Consider the following 20374-nt stretch of genomic DNA (forward strand, 5'->3'; position numbering starts at 1 on the left):
CGCAGACTCGCTTCTCCGGGCGGCGCAGGGGCTGCTGGGAGATGTCGTCCAGGTTCTTTCCCCACCAGCGGCGAGTGCGCGGCCTGTACCCCTCCTCACGATCCGGGCCTGGTTCCTCCGCCTTCCCCGGGAGCTCTCCCTACTTGCCCACGGCGGCTCGGTAGTTCCGACCCGAGAGACAGGTACCCCGGGGACAGGTGAGCGCATAGCTTAGGCGCGTGGAGGTAGAGGAAACGTGGAAGGGTGAGGGGTGAGGAGAGCTTAGGCTCCCGCGCGGTAGTCGGGCTTGAGTCCCCCAAGGTGGGGGGCGCCTGCCTGAAGGGGGCGGTGAGAGGGTGGCCTTGGCGGAGGCTGGCTTCCTTGCCTGGAGCGCGGAAAGAAGGAGGCTGGAGCTGGGGTTTGACCTCACTCTGTGAGCAAGAGGAGCAGCGATACTTTTTACCTTGCCCAGGAACTTTTCTTGAATCTTTCTTAACCTTGGTCAACTAAAAAAAAAAGCATAACCTAAAAGTTGAGAATTGTGTTTTATTCCGCAAACTTTATGAGTACGTAAGCCCAGGGTACAGCATCTCAGATTGGTCCCAGGGGCAGAAGAGGTAAGGGAGGAGCCTGGATATATAGGGGTTTTTGCAGCAAAGACCCAGTAGTCAAAATATCAAAAGATTTCTACTAATTAAGGAAAAGCTGACATCTGAAATTTCACATATTTAGCCCTTTTCTATGTAAGATGTAAGAGTCTGGGTTCACTGAAATCATTCCTTTTATTTGCATCTTGACTGTCTAGGACCAGTGTCCTGTGTTTCTCCATCCTGAATCCCCCCAGGGTGCACCTTGGGGGTGGACAGCTGCAGTGGCTGATGGCATGCTGGCTGCAGGACCTTTGTTTGTTAGTATGACAGACTGTCATTCTATGTCCAGAGCACCTCTTTTTGGTCATTAATTCAGTCAGTGTTTGGGAGCGTTTCATGACTGGTTTTGTCCCACAGCACTAGGAAAGCTCATTCCTAACTAGATCAGGCAAAGATTTCTGTTGATAGGCCATTAGATGTGCTGAATTTTTTTTTCTTTTTTTTCTTTTTTTTTTTTTTTTTTTTTGATTAGGCCCTGTTGGTAATCTCAAATTCTGTAGATCGGCTTGTCTAACTAGTTTATTACTTTTTTTTTTTTTTTTTTGCCTTTTGCGGCGGCACCCACAGCATATGGAGGTTCCCAGGCAAGGGGTCTAATTGGAGCTACAGCTGCTGGCCTACACCACAGCAACAGCAATGCCAGATCCAAGCTGTGTCTGTGACCTATACCACAGATCATGGCAACACCAGAGCCTTAACCTACCGAGCGAGGCCAGGGATCAAACCCACTACCTCATGGTTTCTAGTCAGATTCATTTCCACTGCGCCATGACAGGAACTCCCATTAGTTTATTACAATTTTTCTGTTGTAATATTTTCTGTTGAGATATTTTCCGTTGTTGTTTCTAACCATGTTTAGAGTTGTACTTTTTTTTTTTTTCTTTTTGCCTTTTCTAGGGCCGCTCCTGCAGCATATGGAAGTTCCCAGGCTAGGGGTCAAATCAGAGCTGTAGCTTCCCGCCTACGCCAGAGCCACAGCAACACGGGATCCAAGCTGCGTCTGCAATCTACACCACAGCTCACGGCAACGCCAGATCCTTAACCCACTGAGCAAGGCCAGGGACCGAACCTGCAACCTCATGGTTCCTAGTTGGATTCGTTAACCACCGTGCCACAACGGGAACTCCCTAGAGTTGTACTATTAAAATTATTCTATTAGAGTTATAAATATGATTAACTGTCTTGAGGCACCATTAATTTTGTTGGAGGTCTTGGTAACACATTGGGTAATGCAAAAGACTACAATCTTATAAAATAGACAGGGTATAAATAATATATCTGGTGCATTAGTAAAGTTATAGTGTAGCAAAGAGAGGCACGAGGCATATATAATTTGAATACAAGAGAGAACTCATTAAAATAACAATTAGTATAATTAGTTGTAGTCTGCTCACAATAGGCCATAAAGTCCATAGGGGAGCCAGGTAGAGAAGCCAAATTCTAGAAGGATAAGGTAGAGAGAAAAAGATCAATGTTTCATCTTTGTTCACAAAAGTGTATATTACCAACTTGTAGGTCTTAGCCTAGGAAGAAAGGTTTTCCTGGGAAACAAAGATTAAAAGCCAGTTCACTTCAAAAAAATTCATAAAATTATTAATCATATTTATCAGTTCATTCAGTCCGATGTAATTAATTCCTGTCGATCTGAAGGAAGTCATCAGGTTTTCCATTAGACTTTTGTAATTTCTTACCCAGTTCAGTGGTATGATCTAAAAGTTATCAGAGGGAGTTCTTGGTGGCACAGCAGGTTAAGGATCCTGTGTTGTCACTGCTGTGGCTCGAGTTGCTGTTGAGGCACAGGTTTGATCCCTGATCTAGGAACTTCCACATGCCACAGGCGCAGCCCCCAAAAAAATTGTCAGAAACTTGTATTTGTCAGAAAGTCCTTTTTGTGAATTTTCTTGAAAAGCTTCATTTTATAAAAGCATCAGTGTAAAATAATAATTGTCTATAAACAACAAAAAAATTTAAATGGCATGGCCAAAGATCTGATTATGAGGAAATTGACAAAAAACTTGGATATCTGTATGGCATGACTTTTTTCTTTTTTTATATTTTATCTTTGAGTATAGTTGATTTACAGTGTTGTATGAATTTCTGCTGTACAGCATAGTAACCCAGGCATAGACATATATACATTTTAGTTCTCATACTAGCTTCCCATTATGTTCTATCCCAAGAAATTAGATATAGTTCCCTGTGCTGTACAGTTAGGACCTCATTGCTTATCCATTCTAAATGTAATAGTTTGCATCTACCAACCCCAAACTCCCCATCTAGCCCACTCCCTCCCTCCTACCCCTTGACATATAACATCTTAAGATAATAACTAGGGGTTCTCATCATGGCTCAGTGGAGACAATCTGACTAACATCCATGAGGACACAGGTTCCATCCATGGCCTCACTCAGTGGGTTAAGGATCTGGCGTTGCCGTGAGCTGTGGCATAGGCCAGCAGCTGTAGCTCTGATTTAACCTGCAACGTAGGAACCTCCATATGCCATGAGTGTGGCCCTAAAAAGACAAAAAAAAAAAAAAAAGATAATAACTAGAATTATGACTGATAACATTAACTAGGACATGCCACATTTTTAAGAATTCCATACAAATTTTAGAATATCTGTATTAATGACATTTACCCATATGGTACAAACCTAAGGTTTATTTCCAGTCATTTAACAATGCTTCTCAAGTAATTTAACATACCAAATAAGCCCAATTACTTTAACATTCCTTTCTGAGATGTCTGAAGTTTTTTTTGAAGCATCCAGAGTTAGCTGAAGGTCAAAAGAACTTCAGTTAGGATTTGCTATTTGGGAAGTTTGTCAAAAATCTCAAAAAGTTTTTGGGAATTCCCTTGTGGTGCAGCAGCTTAAGGATCTGGCCTTGTCAGTGCGGTAGCTTGGTTTGCTGCTATGGTGCATTTTTGACCCCTGGCCCAGAAATTTCCACATGTTGTGGGTACAGCCAAAAGAACCACAAAGATTTCAAAACACTTGGTCAAATTAGGATCGTAGCAATCTCGGAGAGACAACAGTGAGTGATGGCTAAGATGAGATCTTAATTTTCTGCTCAGGAATTGAACCTGGGCAGCCTGGTTGAAAACCAGGAATCCTAGCCGCTAGACTAGCTACAGGCTAAAAGTAGAATTCCCCCGATTCTTGCCCCCTGTTGAAAGCAAAAAAGTTTCAAAGAGGCAAAGACTGTGAAAATAGGTATAAATGTTATTGTTAGCCACACAGTACAACGTGGGAGAGCACAGAGAGGAGTAGTTTATTTAAGTCAGAAGCAAAGAAGTAATACACACCCTAAAGAAGAGTGGGTTCAGGCGTCCCCTGAGTAAGGAGTGCTCCAGAGAGATGACCTAAATCACTTATATATCACAGTTCTTCCAGATCTTTGTTTACCTTTAGCCAATTTATCTTGTTTTATTTCTCATACCTGACTAGACACAGGACCCCCGACTCCCCCCCCCATATACATTCACATCTTTTGGCAAAGATGGATGCCAGAGCAAAGGGTGCCAGGACAGTATAAGGACTTACTATGGCCTGGTGTCCCCTCCTTTTTTGACCCCCTAGGAGTCTTACTCTGCAGGTGTAACTGGGAACATCTCCTTGACCCCAGGAGCGATTGAAGTGGTCGTCTTTTCTTTCTACTCAAGCGGGACTCAACTCCTGCAGGTTTTTCCTTGACATGTCAAAGAGAAACAAGGCCCAATTTACTCAGCCTGACAAGTCCCAGCTGTTCTCAGCCCACGGGCCCATCTACCTCCTACCTCAATAGAACATTATGAAACAGTAGTTTTTCACTTAACCAAAGTGACAAAAGAATTCAAAAAGCAAATACAGATCACTTAAAGGCAAAGAACCCCCACAATTTGTTACCAAAAGCACTATTCCAAGAAAATTTGTTCTCTTAACGGAGAGAGGAACCAAATCCAGTCTTGCACCAGCCTGCTTTAAAAAAAAAAAAAAAAAAAAATCCACTTACCTAATTAATCTAATGCAAGCCTAACCATGTACCAAACTACTTTCTCAGGGTTCCCTTTCTACAAACATTTCAAAACTTTCTGTATCCATAGTATATTGTCCCTTATTTTTTATCCAGAAGTAATTAGCTCTAGAACAAAATCACAGTTCTTTTCCCAACAAATTCACTTCTGTTCTTCACACCTTCTTTTACTGAAAACATACATTCTACTTTCCTTGCACATTGGAATGTTTCTCCTAATATTTTTATTAAGTTTAAGTACATATTACAGTTTTAACCCTAAAAACCTTAATCTCTAATGAAAACTGACAAGCAGCAAGTACTCGTAAACCATTTGTCATACCAGCATTTCTTGGTTGGCAAACACAGGAATATTCCATAATCCCTAGAAACATACCTCTTATGATTTCTTTCTTCAGTATGGTACAAGACATGTCTGATAAACCCAAACATCTTTAGTTTCCCTCTCATAAGGAGACAAAAATAGGTAAATTTAGACCTGTTTAGCTGTAGCTCCGATTTGACCCCTAGCCTGGGAACTTCCATATGCCATGGGTGTGGCCCTAAAAAGGCAATAATAATAATATGAACATATTGGAGTTCCTGTTGTGGTTCAGTAGGTTAAGAACTCAACATAGTCTCCATGAGGATTAAGGTTTGCTCCCTGGCTTTGTTCAGTGGGTTAATCCAGTGTTGTCACAAGCTGCAGAATAGGTCCCAGATCTGGTGTTCGGATCTGGTGTGGCTGTGGTTGTGGTGTACGATGGCAGCTGCAGCTCCGATTCAACCCCTAGCCTGGGAACTTCCATAATGCCACAAGTATGGCCCTAAAAAGCAAAAAAATGATAATCAGTATTTAAATAATACTGATTTTAGGAGTTCTCCTGTGGTTAAGTATTGGGTGTTGTGACTGCAGCAGCTCGGGTCACTGCTGTGGTGTGAGTTTGATCTCTGGCCTGGAAATGTCTACATGCTACTGGCTCTGCCAAAAAAGAAAAAAAAAAAATACTGATTTTTAAAATAAACTTTCATCTCAGTTCTGTCAACTTTTATATCTTTAACTTTAGTTTCTATTAGCCCATCCACAAGTCTTGGTCTTATCAGTAGTCCTAGAAGCTTTTGTTTCTTTTATCCCTTGACCATTTTATCTGTCTTGTATAAAATTCTTTGTGGTCCGCAGTGAGGGGTTGAGCCAAGGTACTCAGGCCCTTTTGTCAACCTTTTAACTTGATTAATTGGCCTGTTACCCCAAGTAATTGTTGATCAAGCACTTCAGTACTTTTTCTTCTAGCCTTTTATTTATATGTGTGTGTGTGTGACACACACACATGGGATAAATAGAGTGGACTTACTGGGGACCCTTTAATGTTGGAGACCAGTGAGGGTCACTTTGGCCATCCAGTTTTGGGTGTATTATACCAAGATCTTTTGTTTAAATCCCATTAATATCCATTTATTTATTCCCATTTCTTAATAATTGTCTAGAATTTTCTTATCTTTTGGAGATGAGTCACTTTACAATATCCACTTTGCTGGAAAAAGTCTTTAGGCCTTCCCTTTAGTTTTTTTTCCTCTGTTAATCAACCTATTTGATATTAATTATTCTAATATTTTTATTAGCATCTGTAAGACCTATTTAGGGGAAGCACAAATAAGATTTCTCAAATGGAGAAGTCTTCTTTGTTTGTAAACTAAAGGAGTTCTTAGAGTAACTTTTTTTTTTTTTTTTTTTTTTTTGCCTTTTCTAGGGCCACTCCCACAGTATATGGAGGTTCCCAGGCTAGGGGTCTAATCGGAACTGTAGCCACCTGCCTACGCCAGAGTCACAGCAACACAGGATCCAAGCCACATCTGCAACCTTCACCACAGCTCACAGCAACGCCAGGTCCTCAACTCACTGAGCAAGGCCAGGGATCGAACCTGCAACCTCATGGTTCTTAGTCGGATTTGTTAACCACTGAGCCACAACGGGAACTCCAGAGTAACTATTTTATATATGTATATAAATGTGTATATATATATATATATTCCACCTTTTATTTGTTTTTCACCCCTGTAGGTACCAACAAAATGAGAACTCTCTTAAAAATTTCCAATTTAAAAGTTTCTCCAATTTGAAGCATCCAACATCTAGTCATTAATGAGATATATTCTTTTTTTTTTTTTAAAAGGGCTGCACTCATGACATATGGAAGTTTCCAGGCTAGGAGTCAAATTGGAGCTGTAGCCACCAGCCTACACTACAGCCATAGCAACATCAGATCCCTGAGCCCTGTCTGCGACCTACACCACAGCTCAACACCAGATCTTTAACCCACTGAGCAAGTCCAGGGATCAAACCCACAATCTCAATAGTTACTAGTCAGATTCATTTCTGCTGTGCCACACCGGGAACTCCCCCAATGAGATATATCTTAATAGTGACTCAAACCAATAAGAAACAAGAGGCTTCCCCACAAGACAGTGTGAAGGATACCGCTTAAACCAGACCCAGAAAAATAATAACCAGACCCAAAAAATAATAACCAGACCCAAAAATAATAACCAGACCCAAAAATAATAACCAGACCCAAAAAATAGTTTAAGAAAGCAGGAGTTCCTGTCGTGGCTCAGTGGTTTTACGAATCTGACTAGGAACCATGAGGTTGCGGGTTTGATCCCTGGCCTTGCTCAGTGGGTTAAGAATCAGGCATTGCCGTGAGCTGTGGTGTAGGCTGAAGACTCGGCTTGGATCTGGCGTTGTGGTAGCTGTGGCGTAGGCTGGCGGCTACAGCTCTGATTCAACCTCTAGCCTGGAAACCTCCATATGCTGCAGGAGCAGCACCAGAAAAGGCAAAAAGACCAAAAAAAAAAAAAAAAAGAAAGAAAAGAAAAAGAAAGCAAAGGGCTTCATTTATAGGCTAAGGCAGTGAAGGTTAAGGTGGCAAAAAACCCCAGAGAGTTGGCACAGTCAGACTAGAGACTGCTCAGAATCCTAGTCCATTCGATTAGCTGCACATGTGTATTTTTTGGAATGTAGAGGCTAAGTTATTTAGAAACATACACAAAACACCCAAGAAGATCAGGTAAAACATTCCCCTAGAAGGGCTTTTGTTTCTCTAAGGTCAGGATTCTGAAAAGATGTTTTGTCAAGGCAGCTTTCTCTAACTTAACTATGTGTGCATTAAAACCCTATCTTAGTCATTTTCAGGGTGAGATTTCCTTTAATTCCCAATTAAGCCACTACTTAAGTATGAGCTCCATATGTATATGGCTGGCTAGAGTATTTGAGGTTGGCTTTCCAATACCCCTTGTTTCTCTGTTTGAGAGAATTTACTTCCCATTTTATTTGCAACCTGAGCCACTTCAGCAATAATGCCAACTTCTCCCACTGTACCACAGGAGAACCCCACTTTAAAGTTGAATTTGGGAGTTCCTGTCATGGCGCAGTGAAAACAAATCCAACTAGGAACCATGAGGTTACGGATTCGATTCCTGGCCTCGCTCAGCAAGTTAAGGATCCAGCATTGCCATGAGCTGTGGTGTAGTTTGCAGATGCGGTTCGGATCTGGTGTTGCTGTGGCTCTGGCGTAGGCCAGCAGCAACAGCTCTGATTGGAACGCTAGCCTGGGAACCTCCCTGTGCAGCAGGTGCAGCCCTAAAAAAGACAAAACAAAAGATAAAAAAGTTGAATTTGTTGGGGATAAAATTTACTAGTAAAATTGTGTGGTGGGCCAGTGTGTTGCCTGTGAGGTTGACTCCTCTAGGTTTTTACCCCAGAGTCATTTCAGTTCCTCGTATATGTCTCAGTTATCCCTCCAGTAGTGTAAGACCACCAACCATCATGAGTGCTCAGATCCAGTGGCCAGTGCTTATGTGTGTCCCTGGCAGAGCAAGTTTTTTATGTTAAATTGAATAGGTTTCCCTGTAGGGACAGCTGCATGGTATGAGGACACTTGATCAATCCTGCAAGTTTCTCAGTTGCCTTAGAAAGCTGTTGCCAGTTCCTTTGGAGGTGAAAGTGCTCATGTAATTACATTTTCACTTTTGTATCCATTTCAGCCAGTCTATGTCTTTTGGTTGGGGCATTTAGTCCATTCACATTTAAGGTAATTATTGATATGTATGTTCTTATTGCCATTTTATTTATTTATTTATTTATTTATTTATTTATTTTTGTCTTTTTGTCTTTTGTTGTTGTTGTTGTTGCTATTTCTTGGGCCGCTCCCGTGACATATGGAGGTTCCCAGGCTAGGGGTTGAATCGGAGCTGTAGCCACCGGCCTACGCCAGAACCACAGCAACGCGGGATCCGAGCCGCGTCTGCAACCTACACCACAGCTCACGGCAACGCCCGATGGTCAATCCACTGAGCAAGGGCAGGGACCGAACCCGCAACCTCATGGTTCCTAGTCGGATTCGTTAACCACTGCGCCATGACGGGAATTCCCTTATTGCCATTTTATTAATTGCTTTGGATTTGTTTTTGTTGCTTTTTTTTCTTTCCTTCTTCTCTTGTTCTTTTCTGCCTAGAGAAGTTCCTTCAGTATTTGTTGTAAGGCTCGTTTAGTGTTGCTGAATTCTCTCAGCTTTTGCTTCTCTGTGAAGGTTTTGCTTTCTCCTTCAAATCTGAAGGAGAGCCTTGCTGGGTAAAGTAATCTTGGTTGGAGGTTTTTTCCTTTCATCACGTTGAGTATATCATGCCACTCCCTTCTGGCCTGCAGAGTTTCAGCTGAAAAATCTGCAGATAACCTTATTGGAGTTCCCTTGTATGTTACTTGTTTCTTTTCCCTAGCTGTTTTCAAGATTTTCTCTTTGTCTTTAATTTTGGTCATTTTGATTAGTATGTGTCTCAGGGTGTTCCTCCTTGGGTTTATTTTATATGGTACTCGTTGTGCTTCCTGGATTTGAGTGAGTGGTTCCTTTCCCGTGTTGGGGAAGTTTTTGGCTATTATCTCTTGGAATATTTTTTTGTCCCCTTCTCTCTCTCTTCTCCTTCTGGCACCCTATAATACGGATTTTGGTGTGTTTCACATTGTCCCAGAGTTCTCTGAGACTCTCTTCATTTGTTTTCAATCTTTTTTCTCTTTTCTGTTCCACATCCATAATTTCCACTAATCTGTCCTCCACCTCGCTTGTTCGTTCTTCTGCCTCCTGTATTCTGCTGTTAGCTGCTTCTAGTGAATTTTTATTTCAGCTACTGTATTTTGCATCTCTTCTTGTTTAAGTTTTATATCTTGTATCTCTTTGCTCAGTATTTCCTGTAAGTTATCTATCTTTGCCTCCAGTTTATTTCCAATGTCTTGTGTCATCTTCAGCATCAACAGTCTAAAGTCTTTTTCCTGGAGGCTGAGAATCTCCTCATGGCTTAGCTGATTTTCTGGGGTTTTTCCTTTCTCTCTCATCTGAGTTATAGCTCTCTGTCTTTTCCTTTTTATAGGTGTTTGGCATGGTGACCTTTTTACAGGTAATAGAGTTGTAGCCTCTCTTACTTCTGGTGTCTGCCCCCCTTGTCTGATTTAATTTTAAATGGTAGTGATTAATTTCACTTTTGTAGTTTTTAACTGAGTCAGTTTTGGACAAATATTCTTCTAGAAAGTTGTTCATCTATGGGAGTTCCCGTGGTGGCGCAGTGGTTAATGAATCTGACTGGGAACCATGAGGTTGCAGGTTCGATCCTTGCCCTTGCTCAGTGGGTTAACGATCCAGCGTTGCCGTGAGCTGTGGTGTAGGTCGCAGTTGTGGCTCGAATCCTGCACTGCTGTGGCTCTGGCGTAGGCAGGTGGCTACAGTTCTGATTAGACCCCTAACCTGGGAACCTCCATATGCCGCAGGAGCAGCCCAAGAAATTGCAAAAAGACCAAAAAAAAAAAAAAAGTTACTCATCTAAATTTTACAGTTTGTTGACATAAAATTGCTCACACTATTCTTTTATAGTGATTTTTGGGGTGATTTCTTTTAGATCTTTGCTTATTAGTGATATTTTAAAATCACTGCTGTAATTGTAGCTGTTTTTGTCTTTTGAGGCTAATATTTTTTAGGGGTACCTTTTTTCTTTTTCTTTATTTTCTTTTTGTCTTTTCTGGGGCCATACCCACGGCATATGGAGGTTCCCAAGCTAGGGGTCTAATCAGAGCTGTAGCTGCCAGCCTACACCATAGCCACAGCAACGTGGGATCTAGGCCGTATCTGGAACCTACACCACAGCTCATGGCAATGCCGGATCCTTAACCCACTGAGCAAGGCCAGGGATTGAACCTACAACCGCATGGTTCCTAGTCAGATTGGTTTTTGCTGTGCCACAGTGGGAACTCCATTTTTCTTGATTAGTTCTGCAAGATACACATCTACATTAGTGTTTTCAAAGAAGTAGATTTGGCTTGTTTTGGGTTTTTTTTTTTTTGTTTTTTGGGTTTTTTTGTCTTTTGTCTTTTTAGGGCAGCATCCATGGCATATGGAGGTTCCCAGGCTAAGGGTCTAATCAGAGCTGTAGCTGCCGGCCTACACCACAGCCACAGCAACTCCAGTTCCAGGCTGCATCTGTGGCCTACCCCACACACAGCTCATGGCAACACCAGATCCTTAACCCACTGAGTGAGGCCAGGGATCGAACCCAAAACCTCATGGTTCCTAGTCTGGATTCGTTTCCTCTGAGCCACGACAGGAACTCCTGGTTTTTTTCTTACACTTTGTGTTTTGGTTTTCTATTAAAGTAATATTTGCTGTTGGTTTTTAAATTTTATGTTCCTTTTTGCTGTTTTTCAACTTCTTGATTTGATTGCTTTATTTTCTCTGTAATTTATTTACTTTCCAAATAGTGTGTATGTACATTTTCAAAAGTCTAGTATGTTAAAAGGCTCATAACATTTTCTCAGGAGTATTGACCTGAAATAAATAGACTGCAAGATATTTTTCCAGTAAAAATGACTTTTGGGGGGATCAACAGAGAATTGCAATTCAGGTTCCTCTAACATGGAAATCCCCAACAGTAAAGGAAGAAGAACACTTTTATAGAGAGGGAAAGGGAAGTTGGGAGGGCAGTATTAAACAGTCCATGGTTTTTCATTGGCTGAGTCCCTGCCAGGAAACGAGTCTGTCTTCCCACTGGGTGCTGCTATGATCACAGGGTGAGAGAGCTCTCACTTCCTCCTGACTATTTAATTCAGGTTTCTGTTTATTAATTTTATGGTGGCAACCGTGTTCAAATATTTAAGCAGTTCATTGGTTTGAGACATTTTTCAGTTTCTTAGGTGTTAAATGAGAATTTTTACTATTACACCTGCCTTCCTCCATCCTTAAATCAATGTGATTATACTGCAAGTATTGTAATGTAGGTCCCTCACAAATGTTGGTTAAATCCATGTTCAGTGTTTTCATTGTCCTTGTAGTCTTTACCGTTGAGCCGTGAGTTTCTTTCTTTTCCTGTTTTGAGTAATTTCCTTTTTCTTTATTTGTTTTTGTTTGTTTGTTTTGCCTTAAACCTATGTAAAATGCCTTTTGATTCCATTTTCTTCAAGGCCAAACCTGTCAGGCAGTCTAACCCTTTCTCTTTTCCTGAACACATGCACAGAGGAGCCCCTGCCCTGCAGTCTAACTGCTACCCTCCAGGCTGTAGCACACAGGTCAACTGGGCCTCCTCTCTGTCTTTGTCCATCCCCTCATCTCATCTCTGTGTTGGATCTTTTGTTTCCTGGAAAGTTCTTTTTTCACTTTTTAATGGATTATAATCTTGTTACCTTCTAGAAAAGGGGTCTATACTAAGGTTGTATGTGACTAGAGATTACTTTGTCCTCATATTTGCGTGGCATTTTGTATTAGTATAGAAATCCTGGATAGGAAGTTATTTCCACTCAGAACATTGAAAGCTGACAAACTAGGTAGAAAATGGGGCAGTGTTACTGTTGAGAAATATTTTTCCATTGTTCTGTTGTGTGTAAGCTGTTTATCATCATTAGAACATTACATTCATCAGTTATTTTTGGTATCCAAATTTTTCATGGTATATTTACTCCATCTTTTTAAGAAATTACTCGTTTTGTTTTTGTTTTGGCTGCACTGGTGGCATGTGGAAGTTCCAGAGATTGAGTCCACACACAGCAGCAGCTTTCATGGCAGTGGCGACAGCACTGGCTCCTTAGCCCACTGCACCACACAGAAACTCCAAGAAATTACCTATTTTGATGATCAGTCCCTGAATACCGTTATTTTTAGGAATTTTACCTGTATTTAATTCTCTCTTCTAGACTTTTAAATTTCCTAAGACATTTTATTTTGTGATTGGAAAAAACCCCATAATATCCTAAAACATCATGTTTTACAGAGGAAATATCTCTCTGGGCATTTTTTTTTTTCAGCTACACCCACAGTATGTGGAAGTTCCTGGGCCAGGGGTCAAATCCAAGCCAAAGTCTTTGGTGATTTGTAAACTTACATTATGAAAGTTTCAAAACATAGAAAATCAGGATAGTATAATGACCACACTTGTACCTGTCATGGTATGTTGAAGCGGATCTTAGATATGGTTCATTATATATAAATATTCAGAATTTATTTTTGAATAGTAACGACTGTTTTAAAAATCATAACTGGGATATTATTATCAGACCTACAAAATTAGCATTAATTTCTTTATATCAAATAATGTTCACTTTTCTATTATTTCAAAAAAGTTTTCTTAAAAAATAACTTATTTGAATCATGGTCCAATAAGATTCATGGAATTTTAGGCCACTTTTAATTTAAGGTATGTCTTAGATTATATCTCAGTGTTGTTTTCATTTGCATTTCTCTTATTATGAACATCTTTTGAAGATGCCGTTGTTACTTTGAAATATGTCATTGTCTTTTTTTAAGTTTCTGGAATTAATTTCATTTATTTATTTATTTTTATTTTTTGGCTGCACGTGCAGAATTTGGAAATTCCTGGAGCCAGGGATCAAACCTGCACCACAGCAGCAGCCCAAGCCACTGCAACAACAACGCTGAATTTTTAACCTGTTGCACTACCAGGGAACTCCCTCCAGTAACTTTAATACTTATTTATTATCCTTAGTATTCTACAGTTTATGCTCAGTGTATTTGATGGATTTAAAAAATTAATTCAGTGTGGCATTTCATATATACATTTGCAGATCAAAGACTTCTTTCAGCTTTAGATAGGAATGATAAATATAGGAGTTCCCATTGTGACGCAGCAGAAACGAATCCGACTAGTAACCATGAGGTTGCAGGTTCAATCCCTGGCCTTGCTCAGTGAGCTAAGGATCTGGTGTTGTCATGAGCTGTGTTGTAGGTCGCAGACTTGGCTCAGATCCAGTGTGGCTGTGCTGTGGTGTAGGCCAGCAGCTGTCACTCCAATTAGACCCCTAGCCTGGGAACCTCCATATGCCGTGGGTGTGGCCCTAAAAAGCCAAAAAAAAAGGAGAAGAAGAAATGTAATATAGCTTATTTTGTAGTCTATCTTCCTCTTCTGAAATTCCTGTCAGGAACATATTTATGTCTTTCATCCGTCTGGGAATGGGAATGTGTGAAGTAGGATAATACTTTTCTGTAACAGCCATTTGTCTTAATGCTGTTTAATGATTAGTTTATCTTTTCCCCCACTAATTAATAGTGCTGCCTTTATCATGTACTAAACGTTAGCAAAACATTAATCTGTTTCTGTAGTTATTCTGATTTATTTTCTCTTATTGCTCATATCTTCATTTTTCTGTAAAACTTTTAAAATAAATTTTGTTTCAAGTTCCTGTTAAATATATAGGAATGAATTTATTGAAAACCCTAGTACAATTCTAGTTTGAGAAAAATTGAAATCTTTTAATATTGAATGTTCTTATCCATGAACATGATGAATTTCTCCATTTATTCACATTTTTTCCTGTTGTTTGCTAAAGTAGTTCAGTTTTTATATTTGTTCCATAACTAGAAGAGAGATAAAACTAGAGAGAATGAAGAAATAAGCCCAGAGTACAACTCTCAGCTTAACAACTTTAACTAGAAGGCGAACTACTGTCCTTTTTTGCAGAGGAAGATTAACTGATTTTTCTTCTGTAAGAAGAGTATAGATATGAAAAAATACGTCTTCCACAAAACCTTAATTGCCATAGATTCATTCAGTTTATTCAGTATACATTTTTTGGGTGTCTGCCATGGGGAGTGTTCTAGGTATTTACCATATAGCACTGAACAAATTAGACAAATATTTCCATATGATTTACACTCTGGTAACAGGCTTATATACACTTTTGGACTAGGGACATAATATCTACCTGTCAGAGATCTTTGTCTAAATAAAAATGCCAGTTCTCTAATTTTGTCCATTAAACCTGAAATTTATTGAAGTATAACGTGAAGATAGAAGGCTTGTATTTGAATGTTATCAACTAATCTTCAAAAAGTGAGATCTCTGGAGTTCCCGTCGTCGTGGCTCAGTGGTTAACAAATCTGACTAGGAACCATGAGGTTGCGAGTTCAATCCCTGGCCTTGCTTAGTGGGTTACCAATCCAGCATTGCCGTGAGCTGTGGTGTAGGTTGCAGGCACTATTCGGATCCTGAGTTGCTGTGGCCCTGGTGTAGGCCAGCAGCTACAGCTCCGATTAGACCCCTAGCCTGGGAACCTCCATATGCCATGGGAGCGGCCCTAGAAATGGCAAAAAGACAAAAAACAGAGGGGGGTAGATCTGAGAGTTCCCGTCATGGCTCAGTGGTAACAAACCCAACTAGGATCTATGGGGGTTGTAGGTTCGATCCCTGGCCTCGCTCAGTAGGTTGGGGATCTGGCATTGCTGAGCGATGTGTTGTAGGTTACAGACATGGCTCATATCCAGTATCGCATGGCTGTGGTAAAGGCTGGCAGCTGTAGCTCTGATTTGACCCTTAACCTGGGAACTTCCATATGCCATGGGTGTGGCCCTAAAAAGCAAAAAAAAAAAAAAAAAAAAGTGAGATCTGTAAAAATATTAGCATAATAAATTATTGCCTAATTTCCTGTGATTCTAAAAGTCTCCAAGCATTAGTCTTTGTAGTCACACTATGTGTTAATTGTTTTGATGTTTACACTAAAGCCATTATAAAATTATGCAGGAAGGTATTATATCCTCTGATATTGTAAAGGCCTCGTGGCTTTTATTGATCCCATTCAAGTTTTAGATAGAAGAAATTATCATAAGGAAATACAGACTTTGGGGACAGAGATTAAACTGGAAGTAATGAACTTTTATTCAAAGTCACACATTTACTTTTAACAGCTCCAGTAAAATCCCTAAGTAGGATAGCAGCCAAATCATCAATCCCCTTAATTATATGTGAGGTTATGCAGGTAAACACCAAGTTATATATACAACAAGTAAATTTACCTAAAACAGTTATGCTTAGGCAGGAAAAAATATTTTGTTCCAAAAAGTTAAGTAAAAAATAGCAATGTATGCATGGAATTTAAACAACCTTGCCTTTTTAAACTGATTCTCTTTGGCATTAATTTTTTTAAAATAATGCATGCTTTTTCTACCCAGAGCTAAGTATTAGTGTACACGAGAAGCCACTATAAATAACCAAGATAAGAATTCTAGAAGGGGGCCAAGGATGACTATGTTGCATGTCAATATAAATCCAAATATTTTGTGGAGTTCCCTCGTGGCTCAGTGGGTTAAGGATCTGGTGTTCTCATTGCTGTGGCTCAGGTCACTGCTGTGGCACAGGTTTGATTCCAGGCCCAAAATCTCCACATGCTGCAGGCACAGGGGAAAAAAAAAAAAAGAAAAAGATTTTAAGTTGGTCAGGCTGGAAGGTAAGGGGAGGGTGTTTGTTTTTTTAAATGTTGCCTCCAATGGACACTTTTCATTTTTCTTCTTTACCTGAATCTGCCTCTTTGGCTACAGGGGGGACACCCAGTGAAATGCATCCCTGACCTGATTGGATCCGAGAAACAAGAAGCATGCAGATCTCTCAGCCCCATTGTGCAGGTGGTTGTCACATTCACACTCTCAAGATGGCAGCCATTGACCTATCCCCGATATAGGCTTTGCCTTCACAAGATTCTGCCTGTTCCTACATAAATACTGACGGAGAAAGGACAATGGCTGGATTCCTAGCAACCTGGTTTCAGGGACCAGTGACCTTTAAAGATGTAGCTGTGGAGTTCACCCAGGAAGAGTGGGTGATGCTAGACTCCGCTCAGAGAAGTATGTACAGAGATGTGATGTTGGAAAACTATATAAATCTCTCCTCAGTGGAATATCATTTATGCAAGCCTGTGATCTCCCTGTTGGGTCAAGATTTAAGAACTGTGAAAAAAATTCCCCAAGGCACCTGTCCAGACCAGGAGATCCAACTGAAAACGAAAGAATCAACTTCTAAGCAGAGTATTTTGGGGGAAAATTCATCCAGTGCCACGAAAATGATAAGATTCACAAAGAATGATCGGTCTTCTACAATGAGAAAAGACTGGGAATGCTGTAAGATCAGAAAACACCCAGAGGGAATTTTGAGTCACATGACACTTACTCAAAAGAAGACAGCATCTCAGAAGAGATTCTGTGGTTATCATGAATTAGAGGAAAACTCTAAACTTAGATCAAAACTTGTTTTTTCAAAGACAGTTTCCAGCAGTAAATATTGCCATAAGTGTTACTTAGATATCGAGTGTTTGAAGCATAATTCAGTCCTAAACAATTATGAAAATACCTCAGTCAGTGAGAGGGTCTGTGAAAGTCATAAATATGATTCAGCTCTGTGGCATCTTGAAAGAACTGAAACAGCACAAAATGAGTGCACATGTTCCAAACTTAGTATACACTTCAAACATAATATGCTTCCAATATGCAACAGTTTTCCTATGGTGGACAATTGCTTTGAGTGTGATAAAATCAAAGCTTTTTGTCAACTTTCATTCTTTAAGCAACAGAAGCAAACTCCTACTGGAGGGAAACATGAATGTAATCAGTGTGGAAAAGCCTACAAAAGAGTTTCTAATTTTATTTTGCACAAGATAAGTCACATGGGTGAAAAGCAATATGAATGTAAAGACTGTGGGAAAGTCTTCTGTGATTCTTCAACCCTAAGGAGACATGTAAGAACTCACACTGGTGAGAAACCTTATGAATGTAATCAGTGTGGAAGAGCTTTCAGTCAAAACACATCTCTTAAAGCTCATGTGAGAATTCACACTGGAGAGAAACCTTATGAGTGTAATCATTGTGGAAAATCCTTTGGCACAAGCTCTTACCTTGTAGTCCACAAGAGAATACACAGTGGGGAGAAACGCTATGAATGCAGTGATTGTGGGAAAGCCTTCAACACAAGCTCTCAGCTTAAAGTTCACAAGAAAAGACACACTGGAGAGAATCTTCATGAATGCAATGACTGTGGGAAAGTGTATAGTGGTCTCTCATCTCTTAGAATGCATCTGAGAACTCATACTGGGGAGAAACCTTATGAATGTAAAGAATGTAGGAAAACCTTCAGTGTTTCCTCTTCCCTTAGTAGACATGTGAGAACTCACACTGGAGAAAAACCTTATGAATGTATTCAATGTGGAAAACTTTTCAGTCAGAATTCTTCACTTGTTTTACATAAGAGAGTTCATACTAGGAGAGAAAGTTACAGGAATCCTATAACTTAAAAACGTAGAATTGCCTTTTTCATTGTCTTAAGGTGAATTCCAAGCCTATTACTTCAGTCTTTGTTCTCTAAAATAAGGATTTAAGGCTATAAACATTCCTGTAAACACCACTTTAGGTATGTAACACATTTTAGTTTGTGATAATTTATTTTAGTTTTGAGTGTTGTCTAATATTACGACTTCTGATTCTTGGCAGTTTAGAATTATGTATTTTTATGTTTTCAGTTATCTTATTGATATCTGAGTAAATTGCACTGTGTTCAGAGTATCTGGACAACTTTACTGGTAATTTCTTGAGAGTTATTTTCTGACCTGGTATGGCAGATACTGCTCATAGCCAGTCAAACATCCAGCTCATCCCTTCCTTCTGACAACCTTATATGTCTAGATATAATACCAAATTGTCTGTTGACAAAACTCCTCTCAGCCTCCTTGCTGCAGGTGTAGCCATATCCTTCACTCCTTGTTTTATTTTATTTTTTGCTTTTTAGGGCTGCACTCGCAGCATATGGAAGTTCCCAGGCTAGAGGTCGAGTCAGACTTGCACCTGCCAGCCTACACCACAGCCACATTAACATGGGATCCAAGCTGCATCTGTGACCTACTCACACAACGCTGGATCCTTAACCCACTGAGCAAGGCCAGGAATCAAACCCTCATCCTTATAGTTACTAATCAGATTCATTTCCACTGTGCCACAATGTGAACTCCCTCTCATTTCTGATTAATCCAATATAGATAGTATCTCTGGGGACAGACCTGTCTAGTGTTTCCACTTTGCCTTTTGCACTTGTCTTTCCACCTTACGGTCTTCTGCCTTTGGATTTTGCAATTATAGAGCCATCTTGTTACCATGAGGATGAAAACCATGGCTTAAGGATAGTATCAAAGAGGTCTTGGCTTCCCAAAGACATCTTCAAATAGCTATACCAGCATACCACTGCTTACATCTGTGCATCTTTTCATGTAAGGAAAAAAGCCTATTGACTGTTTTAGAAATGGTATTTGGTGGGGTTTTTTTTGTTTTTGCGTTTTAGGGCCACACCCATGGCATATGGAGATTCCCAGGCAAGGGGTCGAATCAGAGCTACAGTTGCCAGTCTACACCACAGCCACAGCAAAACCAGATCCGAGCCACGTCTGTGACCTACACAGCTCACGGCAATGCTTGATCCTTAACCCACTGAGTGAAGCCAGGGATCGAATTTGCAACCTCATGGTTTCTAGTGGGATTCATTTCCACTGTGCCACAACAGAAACTCCATAAATGGTATTTGAATACAGTCAATGCAGTAAACTTATTTTTTAAAAAACCGCAGGGTATGTAGAGTTAAATATTTTTGCTGGATACAAGTTTGGTTAAGAACATAGAGAAGAAGAATGTTGATAGAGTTTTGTGCTTAGGCAAGAGATGATAGAGCCAAGATCACTGAAAGCAAGTGATCAAGAGGAACATGAGGGAATTCCAACATTTCAGTAAGAGAAAACCAAAGAGTCTTCAGGTAGGGGGCAAGTTACCAGTTTTAAATGCTGAAAGAAGCCCTTGAGATTTTGCTGCTTGGTCTTATAAACACCAGATTAGTGCTAATTTATTAAGAAACAAAATGTGGAAGGAGGAACCTTATAATAGAAGAAAGAGGCAGTAGTAACAGTTTTAGTCCTCTTTATATAGAGTTGTGAGAAGTCTAGATGAACAGGCTGATAGGTAGTTCTGGGCCTGTGGAGGTATCTAGTACAGAGATAGTAATTATTTTTAGTGATGTCAGTAGATAGAGTGTAATGGGGGAGGTGACAGCTTGCATAGGAAAAATGGGTGGTATGATAAAAGAATGTCTACCACTGACCCTGGAGACCTCCTGTATTTAAAGTAAGATAAAACAATAAACCTTAGTAGATAGGGAGAAAATCAGAGTTTTATGAAAAAAAGACAAACTAGTGTTTGAAGAAGGGAGGTAAAATTGATTGTTTTAAATGCTACTATGAGGTTAAGTTAGATGAAGTTTTAAATAGCAAACATTCTTTAGCAACGTGAAAGTTATTGTTGACCTTAGTTGGAAATAATGGTATGTTGAGGGTGGGTGGTAGGTTGCGTGGGGTGAGTTTAAAAATAAAGGTTGAGGGGAGTTCCCATTGTGCCTCAGTGGTAACCTGGTAG

At 40.1% G+C, this 20374-nt stretch overlaps 1 protein-coding gene across 1 annotated transcript; it reads left to right on the forward strand.

Moving 5' to 3' along the window:
* Nucleotides 27-19154, forward strand: ZNF891 (zinc finger protein 891). Its single transcript, XM_021072903.1, has 2 exons — nucleotides 27-197; nucleotides 16478-19154. Exon 2 carries the CDS (start codon nucleotides 16675-16677, stop codon nucleotides 18217-18219), a length of 1545 nt encoding a protein of 514 aa, XP_020928562.1. The 5' UTR covers nucleotides 27-197; nucleotides 16478-16674; the 3' UTR covers nucleotides 18220-19154.

The sequence above is a fragment of the Sus scrofa genome, chromosome 14 (assembly GCF_000003025.6).
Source record: "Sus scrofa isolate TJ Tabasco breed Duroc chromosome 14, Sscrofa11.1, whole genome shotgun sequence".
Taxonomy (NCBI): Eukaryota; Metazoa; Chordata; class Mammalia; order Artiodactyla; family Suidae; genus Sus; species Sus scrofa.

Excerpts from the sequence above, each read along its gene's own strand:
- ZNF891 (XM_021072903.1), top strand. The coding sequence starts at position 16,675 with ATGGCTGGATTCCTAGCAACCTGGTTTCAGGGACCAGTGACCTTTAAA.